The following is a 24,529-nucleotide window of genomic DNA, read 5'->3' on the forward strand; positions in this document are numbered from 1 at the left end:
GAGGATCTTGGGTGTGTTGATGTTTGGATCTTTATTCTAGTGTCTATAGGTTGATAGATTGTTCATATGAAGTTTGGATTTGAGTTTTGGGGTTTAGGTATTGGTTTGGGGTGATTTGGAGAGGTTGAAGCTCGGGAAAACGCGAAGGAAAAACCCAGAATTCTGGGCTGCGAAGGCGTGCCGCAGCACAGGTTTTTCGTGCCGCGGCGGGGGAGCCCCTGATTTGCTGGGTGCCGCGGCACAAGAAAGTTGTGCCGCGGCACAAGGCCAATTTCAGGATGTCATTTTTGGCAATTTTAGGCCTTTGCTCCGGGGGTTCGGGGGATGTCTCCGGGGTGTTGTTTTAAGGTTTTAGAGGTCCCGGGAGTACGGGATTGGTCCCGAGAAGTGGTTTTGGGCTTGGTTAGTATTAAAAGTGTTTTATGTGTGTTGTGACTAGGATTTCGGGGAGGCTCGTGCTAGTGGACCGTGCTCGTGACCGTGGTGCATCGGAAAGCAAGGGATACAGGTAAGAAAACCGTAACACCCGAGAATAGGGCATGGCCCCACTGTGTGATTGCAAGGCATGGCCCCAGATTGTATTATGTGCAAATGTTTAACCTTAAATGAATCATGATGTGTGTGAATGATTATTTCGAATGTACTATATGTGTGATTATAATGAAATAAACGGCAAGGGCCGAGTGCAGCGTAGGCCGGGTACGGCCGTGGGGCCGAAAGTAACACACAGCACATGGGATGCTTATATTCAGGGTGGGACCCAAGGGATACATGAGTTATCCTCGCGGTGAGAACCGAAACCCCAGGCTTTGGTAAGGCCTCTGGGGCGGCATGGCCGTGCTTGTTTATTATGATGGTTTTCCTATTTATCAGTGAATTATGCCAGCTATATGAATTGCATATGTTATGTATTATTTGGGTTTTCTTGCTGGGTTTCGGCTCACGGGTGCTCCGTGTGGCAGGTAGAAGCAAGGAGTCAGTCAACCGGCCATGAGTATGGAGAGCGTGGGGGCGGCGCGTACATGTTCGGCCTGCCCGACTGCTTTGGTTGGGGGCATTTTGTAAAATGGCTGTATTGATCCATTCTTTTGATAGTTAACCTGGTGTAAATCTATTTTTGAGTTGTAAATATTTTGTAAACCTTATTTTGGGATCCCAGATGTTTTATACTTACGTTTTCAATGAAGTTAAACATTTTTAAAGAGTACAGCCTTAAATTCTGATTTATCCACACTTTTGGTTTTTGAGACCACTTAGAGTCAGTCAAAAGCACGATTTCTATTTTAAACTCACTTAGTAACGGCTCTAAGGTAGTAGGGCGTTACATGCTCGTTGTTTCTGTCAGGATTCTGGGTTTGCCTTTCTTATTGAGCAGCGAGAGGTTGTTCTAGTCTTTGCGGACTCCTTGGGTGTGGTGGATTGTGATGATATTGGGGATGATATGACTGCAAATTTTGATGAGGGTGAGAGTTTGGTGGCTGATTTGGTTGAGAGGTTGGTGCGGGTTGTCCTCGAGCCAACTGAATGGATGCCTCTAAAGCTGTCGTGGCATCTCTCTGTCGACGATCCATGTCAGCCTTCCGCTCATTCAGTTCTCGGCTCTCCATTTGCTGCAGCACCATAGTTTCAACCACATTCTCCTTGTTAGCTTTCAGAGTAGCTAACTCCTCCTGCAACACTATCAAAGTTGTTCGCAAGGTTTCAGCATCCACCTCTTCCTCTTCCAATTCCACTTGTGGCTTGTCCTCCACTACTCCTTGTGGAGGAGGTGAATTTGGCACACTTTCAAATGTCTACCTAGTTTGACCCGCTCTTCTGGAGTTCTTTGCCATTGTTTATCTTGAAGTCCTTGAGTTCAAATCTCAACGAAAGCACCAAAATGTTGACCATCGATTTATTCAACGACACAAAGTCACTAAAAACAATAGAAATAAAATGAATTGAACTCAAGAAGGTAAAAAATACCAATATTTATAGTGGTTCGGCCCCAAAGAATGGTAATGACCCACGTCCACTTCGTGTTTTTATTAATGTAGAACTTCAAAGCTTGCGATCAGTGAACTAGGGTTCACGAGTTTCACGAGGTTGAAGATGAGTACAAGTTTCGTGGATAAAAGCACTATCTTTCTCTCTTTATTACAAAATGATTCCTCTCCTTAAATGAATCCCATGAGTCTTATTTATAGGCTCAAGGATGTACATGTGGGCCTATGGCCGTCATATACTTGTGTTACATGCATAGTTAAATAATAATATTTACATATAAAGAAAATCAAATATCCTAGAAATATCTAACTCATAACTGCATTTGAATTATGGCTTCGGTCCTACGAGCAGATCTAGTCGTATATGTCAGCACATCTTCTTCCTTACTGTTCAGCATATTCCTTGTGCCCATCGAGCAGCTTAATTTTCCTCTTGATAATCTAATCGTTGGTCGACCAGATCTTTAGCAATAATCTGTCATGTGCTATCCACGTACGCCACAATCGTGCCACATCATCACACAAATATTTTGGGTAAACAATATTAATGTAAATTTAAAAGTTATAGAATATTATTATGATAATAATATATAATCCTAATTTTTTATTAATTATATTAATATGAATTCAAATATTATTATAATAATATTCAATACAAGGCTAGATATTTAATACTTATATTAATATAAATTTTAATATTATAAAATATCATTATAATAATAATAATATATAATCTTAATTTTTATTAAAAAAATAATCATTTATGTTTAAAAATGTTATCATATTATATATATATATATATTGAAAAAAACCATAAATAATGTTTGGATTAATTTTTCATTGAATGTGTTTATGTCATTCTTTTATATATAATAAGGTTTATATTTTTTTGGACCTTGTATTTTGTTCCATTACTTGTTTGGATCCTGTGTTTTGTAAAGTGGTTCAAATAGATCCATAAACCCAATTTTGAGGAACAAAAAATTGAATATAACAACACAGTTGTTAGACAAAATGATTTGTTTTTGTTTTAAATTGTTAGTTTAGTGAATTATTTGTAATTTTAGCTCAGAAAACTTTGACCAAAATCGATATTAGGGTTTTATTTGAACCATTTTATAAAACACATGGTTCAAAAAATTATTTATCAAAATATAGGGTCCAAACCTGTAATTAGACAAAACACGAGGTTCAAAAAATTATAAACTCTATATAATATTATTTATTTATTTGAAATTTATATGACAATAATACATAAAAATAATTAATAAATTCAATAAATAAAATTAAAGAATTGTGTAGGGTACGCTTGTATCTAGTATATATACATATAATATACTAATGTCCCCAGGGCCGTCTCAAGCCTATTAGAGGCCTAGGGAAAAATTTCAAAATGGGGCCTTTTTTTTCTAAGAAAAATTTAATAAACATTTAAACTTTAAACATAACTAAAAATATTCAAATATCAAAATTCTAAATGTAATCTAAATGTAATTCCAAGGTTTGGCTCGAGGCCCCAAATGAAAATGGTGGAGTGAAAAAGCCCAATTTTTGGGCTGTCATGTAAATAAAAAAAAAAATTAAGGCGCCTTTTGGGATGAGGGGCTTGGGCAGCGGCCCCTGCAGCCCCACCTTTCACCGAGCCTGAATGTCCCAATGAAAAAAAAAGCCATGAATACTCGTACTTTCAATTTGAGGTCATTACAAAAACAAATTAAATAAATAATAGTAAATTATATTAGCTGGCAGTGAGTTAATAGCATTTTGTTTACTTCACCTCAAATCATCCGAAGCAAACTCACATCTCCTATTTTAAAAGTGTCCAATTCCCTCTCTCCCTTGAAATAAAATCTTACACGATCAGTTTCCCTCTCACGCTATTGTTCAAAATATTTCTTCTACGACCTTACTTTTCACCAGACCGATTCACATTTCGCTTTCTTCACCGTTTGCTCTCAATTCATTATCCTAATGGAGGAGCCATCGGAGATCATGCCGTCGGCATCTACTAGCAAAAGTTCTGCGGAGGCGGCCTCCTTGGTCGACGACCACCCATCTGCTCAGAAGAAAAACAAAAAGTTCACCGAATAGGTTTCTCCCGGGGACGTTACCGAAACAGAGGAACTTAAAAAAGTCAGTACCCCCCACCCCCATCGACGGCGACGCAACCGGAGAAGAACACAGTTGTCTAACAACTGTGTTGTTATACAAAATGATTTGTTTTTGTTTTAAATTGTTAGTTTAGTGAATTATTTGTAATTTTAGCTCAGAAAACTTTGACCAAAATCGAGCTTAGGGTTTTATTTGAACCATTTTATAAAACACATAGTTCAAAAAATTATTTATCAAAATATAGGATCCAAAAATGTAATTAGACAAAACACAATGTTCAAAAAAATATAAACTCTATATAATATTATTTATTTATTTGAAATTTATATGACAATAATACATAAAAATAATTAATAAATTCAATAAATAAAATTAAAGAATTGTGTAGTGTACGCTTGTATCTAGTATATATACATATAATATACTAATGTCCCCAGGGCCGTCTCAAGCCTATTAGGGGCCTAGGGCAAAATTTCAAAATGGGGCCTTTTTTTTCAAAGAAAAATTTAATAAACATTTAAACTTTAAACATAATTAAAAATATTCAAATATCAAAATTTTAAATGTAATCTAAATGTAATTCCAAGGTTTGGCTCGAGGCCCCAAATGAAAATGGTGGAGTGAAAAAGCCCAATTTTTGGGCTGTCATGTAAATAAAAAAAAATTAAGGGGCCTTTTGGGATGAGGGGCCTGGGGCAGCGGCCCCTACTGCCCCACCCTTCAGCCGGGCCTGAATGTCCCAATGAAAAAAAAAGCCATGAATACTCGTATTTTCAATTTGAGGTCATTAAAAAAACAAATTAAATAAATAATAGTAAATTATATTAGCTGGCAGTGAGTTAATAGCATTTTGTTTACTTCACCTCAAATCATCCGAAGCAAACTCACATCTCCTATTTGAAAAGTGTCCAATTCCCTCTCTCCCTTGAAATAAAATCTTACACGATAAGTTTCCCTCTCACGCTATTATTCAAAATATTTCTTTGATAGCCAGACTTTTCACCCGACCGATTCACATTTCGTTTTCTTCACCTTTTGCTCTCAATTCATTATCCTAATGGAGGAGCCATCGGAGATCATGCCGTCGGCATCTACTAGCAAAAGGTCTGCGGAGGCGGCCTCCTTGGTCGACGACCACCCATCTGCTCAGAAAAAAAAAAAGTTCACCGAATTGGTTTCTCCCGGGGACGTTACCGAAACAGAGGAACTTAAAAAGTCGGTACCCCCCACCCCCATCGATGGTGACGCAACCGGAGAAGAACACAGTTGTCTAACAACTGTGTTGTTATACAAAATGATTTGATTTTGTTTTAAATTGTTAGTTTAGTGAATTATTTGTAATTTTAGCTCAGAAAACTTTGACCAAAATCGAGCTTAGGGTTTTATTTGAACCATTTTATAAAACACATGGTTCAAAAAATTATTTTACAAAATACAAGGTCCAAACAGGTAATTAGACAAAACACAATGTTAAAAAAAATATAAACTCAATATAATATTATTTATTTATTTGAAATTTATATAACAATAATACATAAAAATAATTAATAAATTCAATAAATAAAATTAAAGAATTGTGTAGTGTACGCTTGTATCTAGTATATATACATATAATATACTAATGTCCCCATGGCCGTCTCAAGCCTATTAGGGGCCTAGGGCAAAATTTCAAAATGGGGCCTTTTTTTTCTAAGAAAAATTTAATAAACATTTAAACTTTAAACATAATTAAAAATATTCAAATATCAAAATTCTAAATGTAATCTAAATGTAATTCCAAGGTTTGGCTCGAGGCCCCAAATGAAAATGGTGGAGTGAAAAAGCCCAATTTTTGGGCTGTCATGTAAATAAAAAAAAATTAAGGGGCCTTTTGGGCCGAGGGGCCTGGGGCAGCGGCCCCTGCTGCCCCACCCTTCAGCCGGGCCTGAATGTCCCAATGAAAAAAAAAAGCCATGAATACTCGTATTTTCAATTTGAGGTCATTAAAAAAACAAATTAAATAAATAATAGTAAATTATATTAGCTGGCAGTGAGTTAATAGCATTTTGTTTACTTCACCTCAAATCATCCGAAGCAAACTCACATCTCCTATTTGAAAAGTGTCCAATTCCCTCTCTCCCTTGAAATAAAATCTTACACGATCAGTTTCCCTCTCACGCTATTATTCAAAATATTTCTTTGACAGCCTGACTTTTCACCCGACCGATTCACATTTCGTTTTCTTCACCTTTTGCTCTCAATTCATTATCCTAATGGAGGAGCCATCGGAGATCATGCCGTCGACATCTACTAGCAAAAGGTCTGCGGAGGCGGCCTCCTTGGTCGACGACCACCCATCTGCTCAGAAAAAAAAAAAAAAAGTTCACCGAATTGGTTTCTCCCGGGGACGTTACCGAAACAGAGGAACTTAAAAAGTCAGTACCCCCCACCCCCATCGACGGCGACGCAACCGGAGAAGAACACAGTTGTCTAACAACTGTGTTGTTATACAAAATGATTTGTTTTTGTTTTAAATTGTTAGTTTAGTGAATTATTTGTAATTTTAGCTCAGAAAACTTTGACCAAAATCGAGCTTAGGGTTTTATTTGAACCATTTTATAAAACACATAGTTCAAAAAATTATTTATTAAAATACAGGGTCCAAACATGTAATTATACAAAACACAAGGTTCAAAAAAATATAAACTCTATATAATATTATTTATTTATTTGAAATTTATATAACAATAATACATAAAAATAATTAATAAATTCAATAAATAAAATTAAAGAATTTTGTAGTGTACGCTTGTATCTAGTATATATACATATAATATACTAATGTCCCCAGGGCCGTCTCAAGCCTATTAGGGGCCTAGGGCAAAATTTCAAAATGGGGCCTTTTTTTTCAAAGAAAAATTTAATAAACATTTAAACTTTAAACATAATTAAAAATATTCAAATATCAAAATTTTAAATGTAATCTAAATGTAATTCCAAGGTTTGGCTCGAGGCCCCAAATGAAAATGGTGGAGTGAAAAAGCCCAATTTTTGGGCTGTCATGTAAATAAAAAAAAATTAAGGGGCCTTTTGGGATGAGGGGCCTGGGGCAGCGGCCCCTACTGCCCCACCCTTCAGCCGGGCCTGAATGTCCCAATGAAAAAAAAAGCCATGAATACTCGTATTTTCAATTTGAGGTCATTAAAAAAACAAATTAAATAAATAATAGTAAATTATATTAGCTGGCAGTGAGTTAATAGCATTTTGTTTACTTCACCTCAAATCATCCGAAGCAAACTCACATCTCCTATTTGAAAAGTGTCCAATTCCCTCTCTCCCTTGAAATAAAATCTTACACGATAAGTTTCCCTCTCACGCTATTATTCAAAATATTTCTTTGATAGCCAGACTTTTCACCCGACCGATTCACATTTCGTTTTCTTCACCTTTTGCTCTCAATTCATTATCCTAATGGAGGAGCCATCGGAGATCATGCCGTCGACATCTACTAGCAAAAGGTCTGCGGAGGCGGCCTCCTTGGTCGACGACCACCCATCTGCTCAGAAAAAAAAAAAGTTCACCGAATTGGTTTCTCCCGGGGACGTTACCGAAACAGAGGAACTTAAAAAGTCGGTACCCCCCACCCCCATCGATGGTGACGCAACCGGAGAAGAACACAGTTGTCTAACAACTGTGTTGTTATACAAAATGATTTGATTTTGTTTTAAATTGTTAGTTTAGTGAATTATTTGTAATTTTAGCTCAGAAAACTTTGACCAAAATCGAGCTTAGGGTTTTATTTGAACCATTTTATAAAACACATGGTTCAAAAAATTATTTTACAAAATACAAGGTCCAAACAGGTAATTAGACAAAACACAATGTTAAAAAAAATATAAACTCTATATAATATTATTTATTTATTTGAAATTTATATAACAATAATACATAAAAATAATTAATAAATTCAATAAATAAAATTAAAGAATTGTGTAGTGTACGCTTGTATCTAGTATATATACATATAATATACTAATGTCCCCATGGCCGTCTCAAGCCTATTAGGGGCCTAGGGCAAAATTTCAAAATGGGGCCTTTTTTTTCTAAGAAAAATTTAATAAACATTTAAACTTTAAACATAATTAAAAATATTCAAATATCAAAATTCTAAATGTAATCTAAATGTAATTCCAAGGTTTGGCTCGAGGCCCCAAATGAAAATGGTGGAGTGAAAAAGCCCAATTTTTGGGCTGTCATGTAAATAAAAAAAAATTAAGGGGCCTTTTGGGCCGAGGGGCCTGGGGCAGCGGCCCCTGCTGCCCCACCCTTCAGCCGGGCCTGAATGTCCCAATGAAAAAAAAAAGCCATGAATACTCGTATTTTCAATTTGAGGTCATTAAAAAAACAAATTAAATAAATAATAGTAAATTATATTAGCTGGCAGTGAGTTAATAGCATTTTGTTTACTTCACCTCAAATCATCCGAAGCAAACTCACATCTCCTATTTGAAAAGTGTCCAATTCCCTCTCTCCCTTGAAATAAAATCTTACACGATCAGTTTCCCTCTCACGCTATTATTCAAAATATTTCTTTGACAGCCTGACTTTTCACCCGACCGATTCACATTTCGTTTTCTTCACCTTTTGCTCTCAATTCATTATCCTAATGGAGGAGCCATCGGAGATCATGCCGTCGACATCTACTAGCAAAAGGTCTGCGGAGGCGGCCTCCTTGGTCGACGACCACCCATCTGCTCAGAAAAAAAAAAAAAAAAGTTCACCGAATTGGTTTCTCCCGGGGACGTTACCGAAACAGAGGAACTTAAAAAGTCAGTACCCCCCACCCCCATCGACGGCGACGCAACCGGAGAAGAACACAGTTGTCTAACAACTGTGTTGTTATACAAAATGATTTGTTTTTGTTTTAAATTGTTAGTTTAGTGAATTATTTGTAATTTTAGCTCAGAAAACTTTGACCAAAATCGAGCTTAGGGTTTTATTTGAACCATTTTATAAAACACATAGTTCAAAAAATTATTTATTAAAATACAGGGTCCAAACATGTAATTATACAAAACACAAGGTTCAAAAAAATATAAACTCTATATAATATTATTTATTTATTTGAAATTTATATAACAATAATACATAAAAATAATTAATAAATTCAATAAATAAAATTAAAGAATTTTGTAGTGTACGCTTGTATCTAGTATATATACATATAATATACTAATGTCCCCAGGGCCGTCTCAAGCTTATTAGGGGCCTAGGGCAAAATTTCAAAATGGGGCCTTTTTTTCTAAGAAAAATTCAATAAACATTTAAACTTTAAACATAATTAAAAATATTCAAATATCAAAATTCTAAATGTAATCTAAATGTAATTCCAAGGTTTGGCTCGAGGCCCCAAATGAAAATGGTGGAGTGAAAATGCCCAATTTTTTGGGCTATCATGTAAATAAAAAAAAAATTAAGGGGCCTGGGGCAGTGGCCCCTCCTGCCCCACCCTTCAGTCGGGCCTGAATGTCCCTATGAAAAAAAAAAGCCATGAATACTCGTATTTTCAATTTGAGGTCATTAAAAAAACAAATTAAATAAATAATAGTAAATTATATTAGCTGGCAGTGAGTTAATAGCATTTTGTTTACTTCACCTCAAATCATCCGAAGCAAACTCACATCCCCTATTTGAAAAGTGTCCAATTCCCTCTCTCCCTTGAAATAAAATCTTACACGATCAGATTCCCTCTCACGCTATTATTCAAAATATTTCTTTGACAGCCTTACTTTTCACCCGACCGATTCACATTTCGCTTTCTTCACCTTTTGCTCTTAATTCATTATCCTAATCGAGGAGCCATCGGAGATCATGCCGTCGGCATCTACTAGCAAAAGGTCTTCGGAGGCGGCCTCCTTGGTCGATGACCACCCATCTGCTCAGAAAAAAAAAAAAAAGTTCACCGAATTGGTTTCTTTCGGGGACGTTACCAAAACAGAGGAACTTAAAAAGTCGGTACCCCCCACCCCCATCGACGGGGACGCAACCGGAGAAGAAAGTAATGGCTCTCCCTATGCCTCTGAGGTAAGGAGGGTTTTGTGTTGTGATGTATAATACCACTATTTTTGTTTTGTTCTGTCATGTAATATCCACTATTTTAGGCAGACCCTATTACTGTAAAAGCCCACGACAGTAATGTAAAAAATACCTCTATATATTATTATTACACAAAAGACCCCAATATATAAAGGCCCAAGAGTATACAACAAAATAGCCCCAACAGAAACAACAACCCAGAAAACAGTTACAACCGATATTCCTAATACACCCCCTCAAGATGAACGGTATAAATTTTTTACATTCATCTTGGAGATTAACTCATGGAACTGATTCAGAAACAGGGGCTTTGTGAGAACATCAGCAAGGTTGTGTTTTGAGGGGACATGAATAAGCTTGGTGGAGCCATCTTGGACTCTTTCACGAATAAGGTGACAATCGATCTCGATATGCTTCTTCCTCTCATGAAACACCGGGTTTTCCGAGATGTGTATAGCAGTCGTGTTGTCACAATAGAGAATGGCGGGATGAGAGTGCTGAATGTCAGAGTCCTTCAGCAAGGAGAGAAGCCATGTGATCTCGCATGTGGCATTGGCCATAGCATGGTATTCAGCTTTAGCTGACGATCAAAAGACAGTGGTTTGCTTCTAAGATTTCCATGAGATGAGAGATTGTCCAAGGAAGACACAGTAACCAGACACAGACCGTCTGGTATCACTACAAGAAGCCCAATCTGCATCTGTAAAAATTTTGAGAGATAGATCTTCACAGTTGAAGTTAGTTTCAGCATAAGCATTGATGTGAGGAGGAGATTTAGCATAAAAAAATAGGCCTTGGCCAGGATTTCCTTTTAAATATTGAATGATACGATGCGCTGCATTGAGATGAGGAGTCCTGGGAGAAGCTAAGAATTGACTTAACTTATTGACAGCAAAAGAAATGTCAGGACGAGTAATTGTTAAATAGATGAGGTTACCGATTAACCTTCTATATATGGTGGGGTCGGCTAAGAGATCCCCTTCATCTTTGTTGAATTTGGCATTAGGCTCAATTGGAGTGGAAGAAGGTTTGACCCCCAAATAACCTGTATCACTCAATAATTGTAAGGTGAATGGGCGTTGAGACATAGATATACCTTTGGGAGAACGCCCAATCTCAAGGCCTAAGAAGAACCGTAAAGGGCCAAGGTCTTTTAGTTGAAAGACGGAGTGTAACATGTCTTTAAAATAAGAGACAGCAGTATCATTATTTGAAGCAATAATAATATCGTCGACATAGATTAGAAGAGCAATAAAGATATTAGAAGAGCTCTTAATGAATAATGTGTGGTCCGATTGAGATTGACGGAAACCACTAGAGATAAGATATGTGCTAAGTTTGTAGTACCATTGTCTTGGAGCTTGTTTTAAGCCATATAGACTTTTGGTTAATTTACAAACAACATCTTTTGGTAGGGGACTATTGGATTGATACCCTTTTGGAATTGTCATGTAGACCTTTTCATTTAAGTCCCCATGTAAGAAAGCATTATTGATATCTAATTGGTATAGAGACCAATTTTTAATGGCAGCAATAGCAAGAAGTAATTTAAGGGTGTTAAACTTTGCAACAGGTGCAAAAGTGTCAGAGTAATCAATACCTTGCTTTTGGTTGTAGCCTTTGGCAACAAACCGGGCCTTGTAGCGATCAATGGCTCCACTTGGTTGATATTTGATTTTGTAGAGCCATTTGCATCCTATAGCATGCTGGCCAGGAGGAAGAGAGACAATTTCCCAAGTGTGATTTCGGTCAAGTGCATGGAGTTCATCATGCATTGCTTGCTGCCACTCTAGAATGTTTGAAGCTTGCTTGTAACTGGATGGTTCTACTACCATATGGGCGGACAAAATGGCAGCCCGAAAGTGATCATTTAACCTATCATAAGATAGAACATCAGATAAGGGGTAAGTAGTAGAAGACTCAGAAATAACAAAGTTACAAGCATAGTCTTTGAGATAAGAGGGGCGAGAAATAGTCCGGCCACTTTTAGAAGTGGTAACTGCAGGAGAGGGATCTTCAAGGGCGTTATTGAAAGAAGAGGGCACTTGAGGATGATGAGATCCTGTATCAAACACTTTAGTTAGGAAAAATGAATCATTAGACACAGTAGAGTTATCATGCTTTAAAGGATAAATATGTTCATAGAAGATGACATCTCTAGAGTGAAATATCTGGTGAGTCTCAATATCAAGCAAAGTATAGGCCTTCATTCCATGCGGATAACCAATAAAAACACAAGCTTTAGATCTAGGTGAGAATTTATGTCTATTCCGATCTAAAGTAGAGGCATAAGCAAGGCAGCCAAAGTTTCTAAGATGCTCATATGAGGGAAATTTATTATAAAGCAGCTCAAATGAAGTCTTTTTCTTTAAAAGTAAAGATGGAGTTCTATTAATTAGATAGACAGCTGTGGTAATGAGATAAGACCAATAAGATAGAGAAATATGAGATTGAAATAATAATGACCGAGCAACATTGAGGATGTGTTGATGCTTTCGTTCAACCACGAAATTTTGTTGAGGCCGATCAACACACGAGTGAAATTGTTCAATCCCTTTGGAAGCATAGAAAGAAGATAGATTAAGTTCTTTTGCATTATCACATCTAACAGCTTTAATAGAAATGGAAAATTGAGTAGCAATTAGAGAGAAAAACTGAGGAATAATAGTTTGCACATCAGATTTTGCTTTAAGTAAATATACCCATGTAAATCGAGTGTGATCATCAACTATTGTAAGAAAATATTTGTAACCTTCTATGCTAATAACATGAAAGGGCCCCAAAATGTCAAAATGAACAAGATCAAAAGGCTTAGAAGCACGATTATTATTAGACACAAAGGGAAGCCGTTTTTGTTTGGATAAGTGACAAATAGAGCAAACATGATCATAAGATTTGTTAGAAAAAACAAGAGTTTTATCTATTGAATTTGAAATTGACATAGAATGATGGCCAAGGCGGAAATGCCATTGGTCCATTTTAGTACAAGTATTAAGAGTGCTGTCAGAATGTACAAAATGCAAGAATTGACGGTCTTGTTCAAAGTAAAACAGCCGGCTTATTTTCTTAGCAATCCCAATCTTGGAAGTCCGAGAGGGTGCCTGAATAAAGCATTCAGAAGCAGAAAAAATTAGAGAGTTATGACTATGTTGCAAAAAAGCATTAACCGAGAAGAGATTATGCTGAAAATCAGGTACAAATAATACATCAGTCAAGATAATGCATCTAGAAAGTTGAACAGTGCCAGAATAAGAAATAGGAATGATATGTCCTTTAGGTAAAGTGACTAAAGTGGCAGTAGGATGTTTATCAATAGTCTTAAAACATTTAAGGGAGTAACACACATGGTGGGATGCTCCACTATCAACGATCCACAAACAAGAAGGGAAGTCAACGAGATTACCAGAGACTTGTGAGGCAATCGGCACGTTGGTGTCTGTGGCAGCCACGGTGTGCTGAAGATTCTGACTTAGAAGGGAGATAAGCTTCTGACTGAGCTCGGTTTGGGACAGCATAGGTGGTTTGCCCAAAATCGACCCAAAAACAGGAGAAGCGGAAGCTTGATGAACAGAGGGTTTGAGAGCTGCATCTTGACGACGCTTGTCACCGTACCCAAGAGGGAATCCATGAAGAAAGAAGCATTTGTCCACTAAGTGACCCGGCTTGAGACAATGAGAACAAGTGGGTCTCGGTTTCTTTGATCTTGATGAAGGAGGCTTGGTAGAGGTGTGCGAACCCCCAGTAGCAGCAATGAATGGAGTGGTGTGGCCTAGACTTCTTTGTCTTTCTTCTTGAGATACCATGGAGAAGACTTTGGACAGCGGAGGAAGATGATCATAGAGCAAAATTTGCGCTCTCACTGAAGAATAGGAGTCATTGAGACCAGCCAGAAATTGCATAATTTGATCCCTATGATAATATCCAAGCAATCTTTCAACAGCACCACATTTACAGCCACAAGAACAAGGGATAATTGGCTGAAACTCCTTGAGTTCATCCCAAATAGCTTTGAGACGGGTAAAGTAGGAATTGATATCCGAGTCACCATGTTTGATGGTGTGGACTGAAGTTTGTAGCTGGAATATCCTAGGACCATTGCCTTGATTAAATCGCTCATGGAGGTCATTCCACATTAGCAGTGGCCGAATCTTGAAACATAATGCTAGCTGCAATTTCACGAGAAACAGATTATAAAATCCAAACCATAACCATATTATTGCATTGAACCCAAGCATGGAAATAAGGATCATGGGGAGGGGGTTGAGGCAGGGACCCATTTATAAACTGGGTTTTATTTTTGGCAGCAATGGAGATGGAAGCAGCCCTCTTCCATGACTGAAAATTTTCTTGACCCGTTAAAGTCTGAGTTGATATCAGAAAGTTGGGGTTGTCTCCGGTTCCCAAGTGATATGTGTGATCTAAGTGGGAAGGTTGACAGGTAGGGGCTATTGAGGCACACGGAATGCCAAGACTCGGAGGACCACCGGTGGGAGGAGCAGTACTTCTCGGGAGAACGACGGCCGGAGGAGGTGGCTGAGGGCCCGGAGAGGGAGGCGACAAGGCAACTGGCAGACCTTCGCGAGGAGGCGAGGACGACGACCCTGCAGGAGGCGCAGCAACACGTGGGTTCGGAGAAGGGCCAGACGCCATGGTCGGAGCTGAGGGAGAAGCACCAGGGACGATGACCGGCGCAGGAGGCAGGCTGGAGATTGATGAGCTTCGTGGCTGAGATTGCCTTGTGCGAGCCATGGGCAAAGAAGAAGGCGGCTAAGCAGAGAGGCACGAAGGAAACGACAAAGGGTTTCAAGAGAGGGTTTCAAGAATGGGCTGAATAAACTCCGATACCATGTTACTGTAAAAGCCCACGACAGTAATGTAAAAAATACCTCTATATATTATTATTACACAAAAGACCTCAATATATAAAGGCCCAAGAGAATACAACAAAATAACCCTAACAGAAACAACAACCCAGAAAACAGTTACAACCAATATTACTAATAGACCCAAACACACAACTTCTAGCTGATTACATGGAGAAAGTCCAGAAGGACATTACTCCTAATATGAGGGCAATGCTTGTTGATTATTTGGTGGATGTTGCAGAGGAGTTCAAAATGCAATCTGAAACTTTGTTCCTCACTGTTTCCTGCGTTGATAGATTTCTATCAAAAAATACTCTGCATCGCACAGAACTTCAGTTACTGGGACTTTCATCCATGTTCATAGCCTGGTAAGTCCAAAGTTTTTTTAAACTATTTTTCGTAATTTGCTGTATTATTGATTTACTTTTTTTGTTTTAAATTTATTGAGGAAGTATGAAGAGACTCGTGATGAAGAGTGTCCTGCTCGAAGTGTTCAAGATTTTTGTGAGGTTTCGGCTAAATCTCTCTCTCGGGAACGGGTATATATATATTTCATTCTTTGCCATTAAATTCAACATTTGAATTATTTTAACTGTTTTGGTTTAATATTTCACTTTTGTGAAGGTGTTGGAAATGGAAATTAATGTACTCCACTCTATAAACCATGAACTGAGCATTCCGACCGCAGTGACATTTTTATGGTAAGTTTGTTAAAACTTGATAATTAATATAAAACAAAGTTGTTTAGTATTTGTGTTTTGTCTGCAGGAGATTTTTGACCGATACTAAGGAGAAGAAGAGTCTGAAAGTTAAATTTCTGTGCTTCTATCTCGCGGAACTAAGTTTGTTGGAATATGACTGTTTGAAATTCCTTCCTTCTATGCTGGCAGCATCTATCATATTTTTTGCGAAATGGATAATCACATCAGAAATTCATCCTTGGGTAAGAATTTATTTTTCATTATTTTCATTCCTTTATAGAATTTATTTTTCATAATAGGTTCACAGTTATAGGATGTTATTGTAGACGCTTTCTCTGCAGAATGTTACTAAATACTCACCACCTGAGTTGAAGCAATGCGTTTTTACTATACACAAGTTGTCTAGGAGTGAAATAGTGTCAACTTTCAAAGCTTCAAAAAAAAAATACAATAAATATAAGGTATTTTATCTCGACTGTAATATAATTTGCCCAGATAAATGAAAGCACTAACTCTGTGATCATGTTATTTTTTGGAACAGTTCAATTTTGTGTCAGAGTTTGCCGCTCCTCCAGTGATACCAGCTCATTTTTTGGGAGTATTATACAATGATAGAGAGAAGGTGATTTTTGGTCAATAGAAGTTGATTTTGTTTGATCTTGACTGATTGGAGTAGGCTGACAATACTGATTCTTTTTGCTCTGAAATGATTGTGAACTTTTGTAGCGGGATTGCTTAAATAGTATAGTTCTTAGTGATTTTGAGGTGGAGTTTTTTGTAGTGCGATGGCCTAAATGGTATAGTTATTAGCGATTCTTTTGAAGTGAGTTGTTTTCTCACGTTGACAAACAACATTGGGGATGACATTAGTTCATTTCAGTTGGAATGATGCATACGTATATTTTGGGACGTGAAAATCTTAATGAAGTAGTTAGCCCGTTTATATCGTCTCGCAGCTGTTTAGTTTTTTTTCTTGCTTTTTTTCAAGGCAACTGGTGTGAGGTTCATATGCTTTTTCTTTTCATTTAATTGGTAGGTATATTAGAATTTTTCCTATTTAGAGCAAGATATCTAATTTTCCACAATAGCAATTCACAGCTTCAATTCAAGTAAATGCTGGCTGGCAGAAGGCCAAGAAAATAATAGGTTTACGAGAGAAATAATAAGACCAAAGATTCTATATGGTCCTTGAGAATTGGCAGCACAGAACAATTTATTGAGACAGATCTTTTCTAATTATGATAGATATTACCTTATTTTGTTTAACACTCATTGTGAAATTTTAAAGATTTTTATAAAGCTGAATATTCCAACAAATTCTCTCTTGTGGCTTCCATTCCATCTATTGAAGATCCGGACCAGACCACCGTTTCGGTATAAATTATTTACGATCTTTCCCTCTTTCTCGGACCATACGTGCATAGAATATCGCTATGATTGAAAATAGAAGTCACAAAATGAGCATATCATACTTCAGGGTTTTATTTATTTAAGGGCACCTGGTGGAGGATCCTGCCAAAGAAAATCTTCTTCCTAATGTGTTAATGATATTAATCCTACCAACTTGTGATACAATGCCTAGAAATCCACTTATCCGTATAGATAGCCACATTGGATTAGACACAGTTTGATTGATATGTAACTATTAGTATTAGCACGTAAGTTGCAAAGCAATTTTGGTATTAATATATAAATGTATCTTTCCATAATAACATTTAAAATATGTTGATTGATGTTTTCTCACTACCACTAAATTTTGCTGGGTTTTTCAACAAATGAGTGACAATAAGTCATACCAAGAGAGTCACATAAAATAGGGAATAGTAGTTCTTCAGCATTGTCTATCCAACATATTTTACTTTGCATTGAAACTGAGTTTGAACTAGATTAATGAACTTGGGTGGTTCTAAAAAAATATACTAAGTAATCATCTACAATTATTAGAAAAGATCTATATTATTCAATAGAAATTGTGTGAGAGGCTCCCCAAATATCAGAATGAATGAGATCAAATGGTAAGTCTGAAGTGGAACCATCAGAGACAAGCGGAAGTCTCTTTTGCTTGCAAAATGACAAATAGAACAAAGAACATCTTGAGTAGACATATTATGAAAATGTAATTCTTTATTGAGAGAATGAGAATTGATACAAGAGGGGTGTCCTATCTATAGTGTGTCACAAAGTATCTCTGGATGGAGTACAAATAGAAACTGACACAAACACGGTAGGAACTTGAGCAGAATGACTAGCTAGGTAGAATAGATTGCCAAATCTTTCAACCAACCCAATCACACTGGTCCAAGAAGTGTCCAGAATGACAACAATTACCAAGGAAAAGACAGACCCATTTACACTTTGAGTTAAAAGCACTTAGGTGATGTTTGGTTTACGTGAATGGGCATGAGCATGGAATTGCTATTCCTAAAGGTGAACCATTCAATTGTTTAGTTTGCATTTTATCATTGGATTGACTTTTCCATTAAGAATTCTAATTCCATTAAACTAGTTGTTTGGATTTGCTAAAGGGAAATTTGACTTTTAATGCATATAAAGAGATTGTATTTAAAAAATATCCTATCATTATATGAGTCTCATTTGTTCTTACTCTCTCTCTCTCTCTCTTCTCTATCAGTCTCTCTATATTCCCTCTCACTCTCGGTCCCGAACCAAAAAAACTCTCAAAACTCACATTTGAATCTGTCGCAACCCAACGAAATCGAAGAAGATAAGCATTGTCGGAGAAGGTCTTCGGAACCAACACTTGAACATTGGATCGGAAGCACCCAGAGGCAACCAAACAGCTTCAAAGTAGGCGAAACAACTCCCAAGTACGCGAAGGTGAGGGTTTTCTTTTTAATCTGCAATGTCTGGTTTTTTGTTGATGTTTTGTTCATAGGATAGATCGGGGCTGGGTAACTGAGAAATCTGGGTTTTTTTTCAAAAAATTTGACCCACCTCGATAGGCCTCGATGATAATAGACATATGGTTGATTTTAGCATCTACCTCGATAGACATCGATAGGCCTCGATATGCCTCGATAGAATAAGTCTAATGGTTGTTTTAGCACCAACCTCGATAGGCCTCGATAGAATAAGATATATTATGTTTTTGTCTTGCCTTGATAGGCCTCGATGAAAAAAAATTGTATAATAAGCTCATATGATATCTATAAAAATATCAAGCATAAATTGTTTTTATTCTTTTTTCATTTTTTTTTAATTTTCTTCTTGTATTCATTAAATGAATAATAGTATATAGTCTTTTAATAATAAATTAATATCTTTTCAAAATAAATAAATAATTAAATTTACACTAAATTTTTAAATAAGAAAATTTAATTTTCTTAGGTAGATCTTTAAAAAAATTGTGTGACTCAAAATATATATTTTAATTAAAAAACTACATCATTATTCATTTAAAAAGTACATAAAAAATGAAAAATAATAAATAATAAACAATTAATAGAAGAAAGTTAATTTTTTTTTTAATTCTACAAAAATATATACACAGTTTTTATAATTTTGTATGGTTTATATAAATACATATTTAAAGTACTTTTTTGTTTTGTTCAGTTTTTTCTCTTCGAGAAAGGTTATTTATTTATTTTTTTCTTTTATCTTTTATCCAAACAGAGTTTTATATATGTATATGGTATTGCACTTACCAGTTTATTTGCATGTGTTACGGTTTTATGCTCGAATTAAAATCCAATTTCTTTGTAATATCATGTATTATCAATAAAAAAATAGAAACTATTTTTTGACTTGGTCAATTACTTTGCTTACATGTTTTATTTTCATGATTATTTGTTTAATATAAACTTCTATTAAATCCCGAGTATATAGTTAATCGTATTTATAGTGAGGTAATCACAATAAAATATAAATATGATTATATGTTCAAAATAAGTTAGTCTTAAGATTAGTTAGTGCACAAGATTTACACTGACTTGCTAATCTACAATATGATCTATTTACACATTGCAGTGTTATGTTCTTTCCAGAACATTAGCAATGTAGATAAGATTAGATGTATTTGTTACATCGGACAGGACCGAAATTGACAGTTGATAAGATAAGTAAACATATCGTTATTATCTATTCTGGTCATATCATATAGTTGACCATAGGTCAATTCAATCTCAATTCTGAGTGGTTAGTATTCTAACTGATTGTATTATTTGAGTTATTTGACTTGTTCGTTACCAGCTTACCCTACGGACTAGCCCATACTTACATCTTGGGAACTCAGTAGTATAATTGAGTGGGAATGTTAATCATATATATGAACATCTATAACTTCTGATGAAGAAGTGAAACGATGATTTCCTTTTAGTTTGGTTCAAGGTGTTAAATGATAGATATCTCATTTTAGTAATTAAATTAGTTTACTGAAATATCATTTACAAGGAACTAAATGATTTAAGGATAAAATACAATGAGGGGTAAAATGGTATTTTAGTCCTATCTCATTGTAGACCGTCTATAGAGGATTGAGTGACAATTATGGTTGTAACAATGGATAATTAATATCGTATCTATATTTGTTATAGAGCGTTTTATGAATTCAAAAGTGCAATTCTGAGTCTTTAGTGGAGTCGCGATGAATTAATAAGTTAATAAATTTATTTGTTAGATTTATGATAATTTATTGGAGCTTGATATCATAGGTCAATGGTCCTCATTGTACCTTGGATAAAATCATCTAGATAGTCTCAATTAATTGATTTAATTATCAATTATAACCATCAAAGTTGATCATGTCAATTTTGGATAGTTTCACAGAGTAATGTAATTTAGAGAAGAAAAAAGAAATTATGGCAGATTTATTAATTAAGATAAATTGGTATCTAAATTAATGAATAAGTTTAGATCACAGTTCAAATTATAAATAATTAATTTGATAAAATATTTAAATAATTGTTTAATTAATTAAATTAATAGAAAATAATACAGTCCTTGATTTTAAGTCCAATTGGCTTATAATCAAATAGGAAATTTCACGGGCCTAAAGCCCGTGATAATTTCAACCTAGGGCTTCAAATTGACTATTATTTTATTGATTTCTTAATTAAATTAAATGGCCTAATTGAGTCTATAAAAGGAGTATTAAGTGAGAGAAGAAAACACAAGTCACAAGTCAGATTTTCTAATAGTTTTTAGATTATCTCTAAACAAAAGTCATTTTCTAAGCTTCTTTGTTATTTTCTCTTCTTCTCTCTATATTTATCTCATGTGTTGAGAATTTCCCACTCTAGTCTAGGTGATTCTAAGGATACTTTGGAAGACTGTGAAGAAAATTGAAGATCGGTTTAGTTTCTTGGTAATACTCTGCGACAGAAAGGATACAAAGGTTAGAGAAACTGAAGAAATGACTCATTCATTCCGCTGCGTATACTTTAAATATTTTTATCATTGTTTCTCTTTGAATTCAATTTTAGAAACATGTTCTAGGTTATCTCATATTAATTTGTTTAATATTAGATCTACATGAAAATAAATAAAGATCATGTAAGTTTTTCTAACAGCATGTTTATAACAATTCTTATAGTTCTTTTTTTTTTATCAAAAGTAGAAGGTGAGGGGGCTCTGGCTCACCATTCGCCTTGTGTTGCTTAGTAGAGCAACACCGAAGTGTGTGGTAGCCAAGCTTTTATTTGATCGAGTTTTGATAAAGTTTATTGTTTCAGAGCAAAAAACGAAAAAAATTTCAACCATGCCTTGTGCTAGCCAAAAAGTCAAGGTTCAGACAAAGTTTTCTCCTATGGCTCCCCATTTTTTCAAGATTACTAACTTGGTGCTAGCACAAGCCATGGTTGAACAATTTTTCGTTTTTTGCTCTGAAACAATGAACTTTATCAAAACTCGACCAGATAAAAGTTTGGTTGCCACACACTTCGGCACTGCTCTACTAAGCACAAGGCAATCTGTGAGCCAGAGCCCCCTCACCTTCTACTTTTGATAAAAAAAAAAAAGAACTATAAGAATTGTTATGCACATGCAAATAGACTGGTAAGTACAATACCATATACATATATAAAACTCTGTTTGGATAAAAGAAAAATGAAAAAAATAATAATAAATAACCTTTCTCAAAGAAAAAAAAACATAACAAAACAAAAAAGTACTTTAAATATGTATTTATATAATCCATACAAAATTATAAAAATTGTGTATATATTTTTGCAGAATTAAAAAATTATTTTAACTTTTTTCTATTAATTTTTTATTGTTTATTATTTTTCATTTTTTCTGTACTTTTTAAATGAATAATGATGTAGTTGATGTAGTTTTTTAATTAAAATATATATTTTGAGTCACAATTTTTTTTATGATCTACCTAAGAAAATTAACTTTTCTTATTTAAAAAGTTAGTGTAAATTTAATTATTTATTTATTTTTTAAAAGATATTAATTTATTTTTAAAAGACTATATATTATTATTCATTTAATGAATACAAGAAAAAAATTAAAAAAATTAAAAAAAAAAAAAAAAAAACAATTTATGCCTGATATTTTTATGGATATCATATGAGTTTATCATACAATTTTTTTTCATCGAGGCCTATCGAGGCAAGGCAAAATCATAATATATCTAATTCTATCGAGGCATATCGAGTCCGATCGAGGCCTATCGAGGTTGGTGCTAAAACAACCATAAGTCTTATTCTATCGAGGCATATTGAGGCCTATTGAGGCAAATGCTAGAATCAGTCATATGTCTATTATCATCGATGCCTATCAAGGCAGGGGCTAAATCAATCATATGTCTAATATCATCGAGGTCTATCGAAGCAGATGCTAAATCAGAGTTTATGTCTCATTCTATCGAGGCCTATCGAGGCACCCTAAAACTGAATATGTTTAATAGCATCGAGTCCTTTCGAGGTCTATCGAGGTCAATCGAGGCACATTCAAAAACAGACCTAACATATACTATTAAGTTCTATCGAGGTCTATCGAGGTGGGTCAAATTTTTTGAAAAAAACCCAGATTTCTCATCCCCAATCTATCCTATGAACAAAACATCAACAACAAACCAGGCATTGCATATTAAAAAGAAAACCCTCACCTTCGCGTACTTGGGACTTGTTTCGCCTACTTCGGAGTTGTTTGGTTGCCTCTGGGTACTTCCGGTCCGATGTTCAACTGCTGGTTCCAAAGACCTTCTCCGACAATGCTTCTCTTCTCCGATTTCGTTGGGTTGCAATAAATTCAAATGTGGGTTTTGAGAGTTTTTTTTTTTTGTTCAAGACCTAGAGTGAGAGGGAATATAGAGAGACTGAGAGAGAAGAGAGAGAGAGTCGGAACAAATGACATGGGTATTTTGGGTACTAAGGTAAATAGTATGACCAAAATGAGACTCATATAGTGATAGAGTATTTTTTAAATACAATCTCCTTATATGCATTAAAAGTCAAATTTCCCTTACTAAATTAAATCACATGAAAAGTCATTCCATTTTATCACAATTTTTGTTGTACCATATATACCAATCTCCATGTTTACATTATTATATATGTATATATCTATAGCCATGGAAGAGTTTTAATCAACACAAATAATATCAATTATTATATTATAATATATATATTTATATAATATCTCTAAGATTGAAAAAAAAAACTATAACTGGACAATTAACATTAATAATTATTTGCTATTTTATTATACCAACAAGGTGTAATTTTATTATTTTATTTAATAATCAAATATAATAAAATTATACTTACATATTTATATTAATAAAAAAATCAATTTCACATTGTTTTAAGTAATAATGACATTATTTTTTAAATACTCATTTAATACTATGTGTTTCATTCAAATACACACTTGGTACTCTATGTTTAAAATAATGATCATTCAATACCACATGTTTGCAATTCGTACTAATTTGGTACCATCTGCTGCAATTCGGCCAACTCATATTTCAAATATGACTATATTGCCCCTCTTTTTTAATGATTTATTTGATTTTCTTTTTCTTTTTATTATTTTAAAATATTTTAAAAATATTTTCTGAATTAATAAAACAAAAAAAAAACGTATAATTAAAACTTTGAAATAATTTAAATAAACAAAAATAAAAAATTAAATCCATCCCTTAAACTTAAACCAAAAAATTAAAATCAACACAGTAAACTTAAAAGCCAAAATTTAAAATAAATTCAAACAAAAATAATTTAAGTAAAACTTTAAAAAATTATTAGGGATTTAGTTTACTTTAATTAATTTAAAATATTAGTTTTAGTTTTTTTAATACTTATGTTTATTTAATTATTTAAAATGATTTTATTAAATATTTTTATATTAAAATTAGTTTATATTTTTTTATTTGATAATTTACATTTAATTGATTCATTTTATAAAAAAAAAATTATTTTATTAATTTAAAAAATATCTTTCAATCATTTTAAAATAACAAAAACAAAATAAAATCAAATAAATCCTTAAGAAGGAAAATGTAGTCATATTTGAAATATGAGTTGACCACATTCCAGCCAAGCACTAAATTGAATAAATGGTACGAAATGATCATTATTATAAACATAGGTTATCAAATGTGTATTTCGAGAAAACACAGAATATCAAATGAATATTTACCCATTAAAATTTTATTTTTATTTATTTGTTTAATTTGTGTACGGGGTAATTTAGTAAAAAAAATCTAAATTCAAATAAAATATAATATTTTGGTATATAATAAGAAGTAACATCACAAAATAAAATAAAAGTAATTTGATAAAGAAAATGATTCAATATGAGAGTAAGGGCAATTTGGTCAAAA

General features: G+C 34.5%; 1 protein-coding gene and 1 long non-coding RNA gene across 2 annotated transcripts; one reads left to right on the plus strand and one right to left on the minus strand.

The window, feature by feature from the left end:
* Positions 1 to 1,364: 1,364 nt before the first annotated feature.
* On the minus strand, positions 1,365 to 10,732 carry LOC133805752 (uncharacterized). The gene is made up of 2 exons (XM_062243911.1): positions 10,436 to 10,732; positions 1,365 to 1,793 (listed from the first exon to the last, which is right to left on the minus strand). Exons 1-2 carry the CDS (start codon positions 10,730 to 10,732, stop codon positions 1,365 to 1,367), a joined length of 726 nt encoding a protein of 241 aa, XP_062099895.1.
* Positions 10,733 to 15,155: 4,423 nt separating this feature from the next.
* Positions 15,156 to 17,091, plus strand: LOC133804671 (uncharacterized). Its single transcript, XR_009878572.1, has 5 exons — positions 15,156 to 15,405; positions 15,486 to 15,576; positions 15,662 to 15,980; positions 16,065 to 16,199; positions 16,280 to 17,091. It is a non-coding gene; the product is annotated as an uncharacterized LOC133804671 (long non-coding RNA).
* The last annotated feature ends 7,438 nt before the right edge of the window (positions 17,092 to 24,529 follow it).

This window comes from Humulus lupulus, chromosome X, assembly GCF_963169125.1.
Source record: "Humulus lupulus chromosome X, drHumLupu1.1, whole genome shotgun sequence".
Taxonomy (NCBI): domain Eukaryota; kingdom Viridiplantae; phylum Streptophyta; class Magnoliopsida; order Rosales; family Cannabaceae; genus Humulus; species Humulus lupulus.

Bases quoted from the DNA above. Each gene is read 5' to 3' on its own strand.
- LOC133805752 (XM_062243911.1), bottom strand. From the start codon at position 10,732: ATGGCCAATGCCACATGCGAGATCACATGGCTTCTCTCCTTGCTGAAG. The intron at 1,794-10,435 runs GTAAAAAATTTA...CAAACTAGGTAG, and splicing joins AGTTAATCTCCAAGATGAAT to ACATTTGAAAGTGTGCCAAA.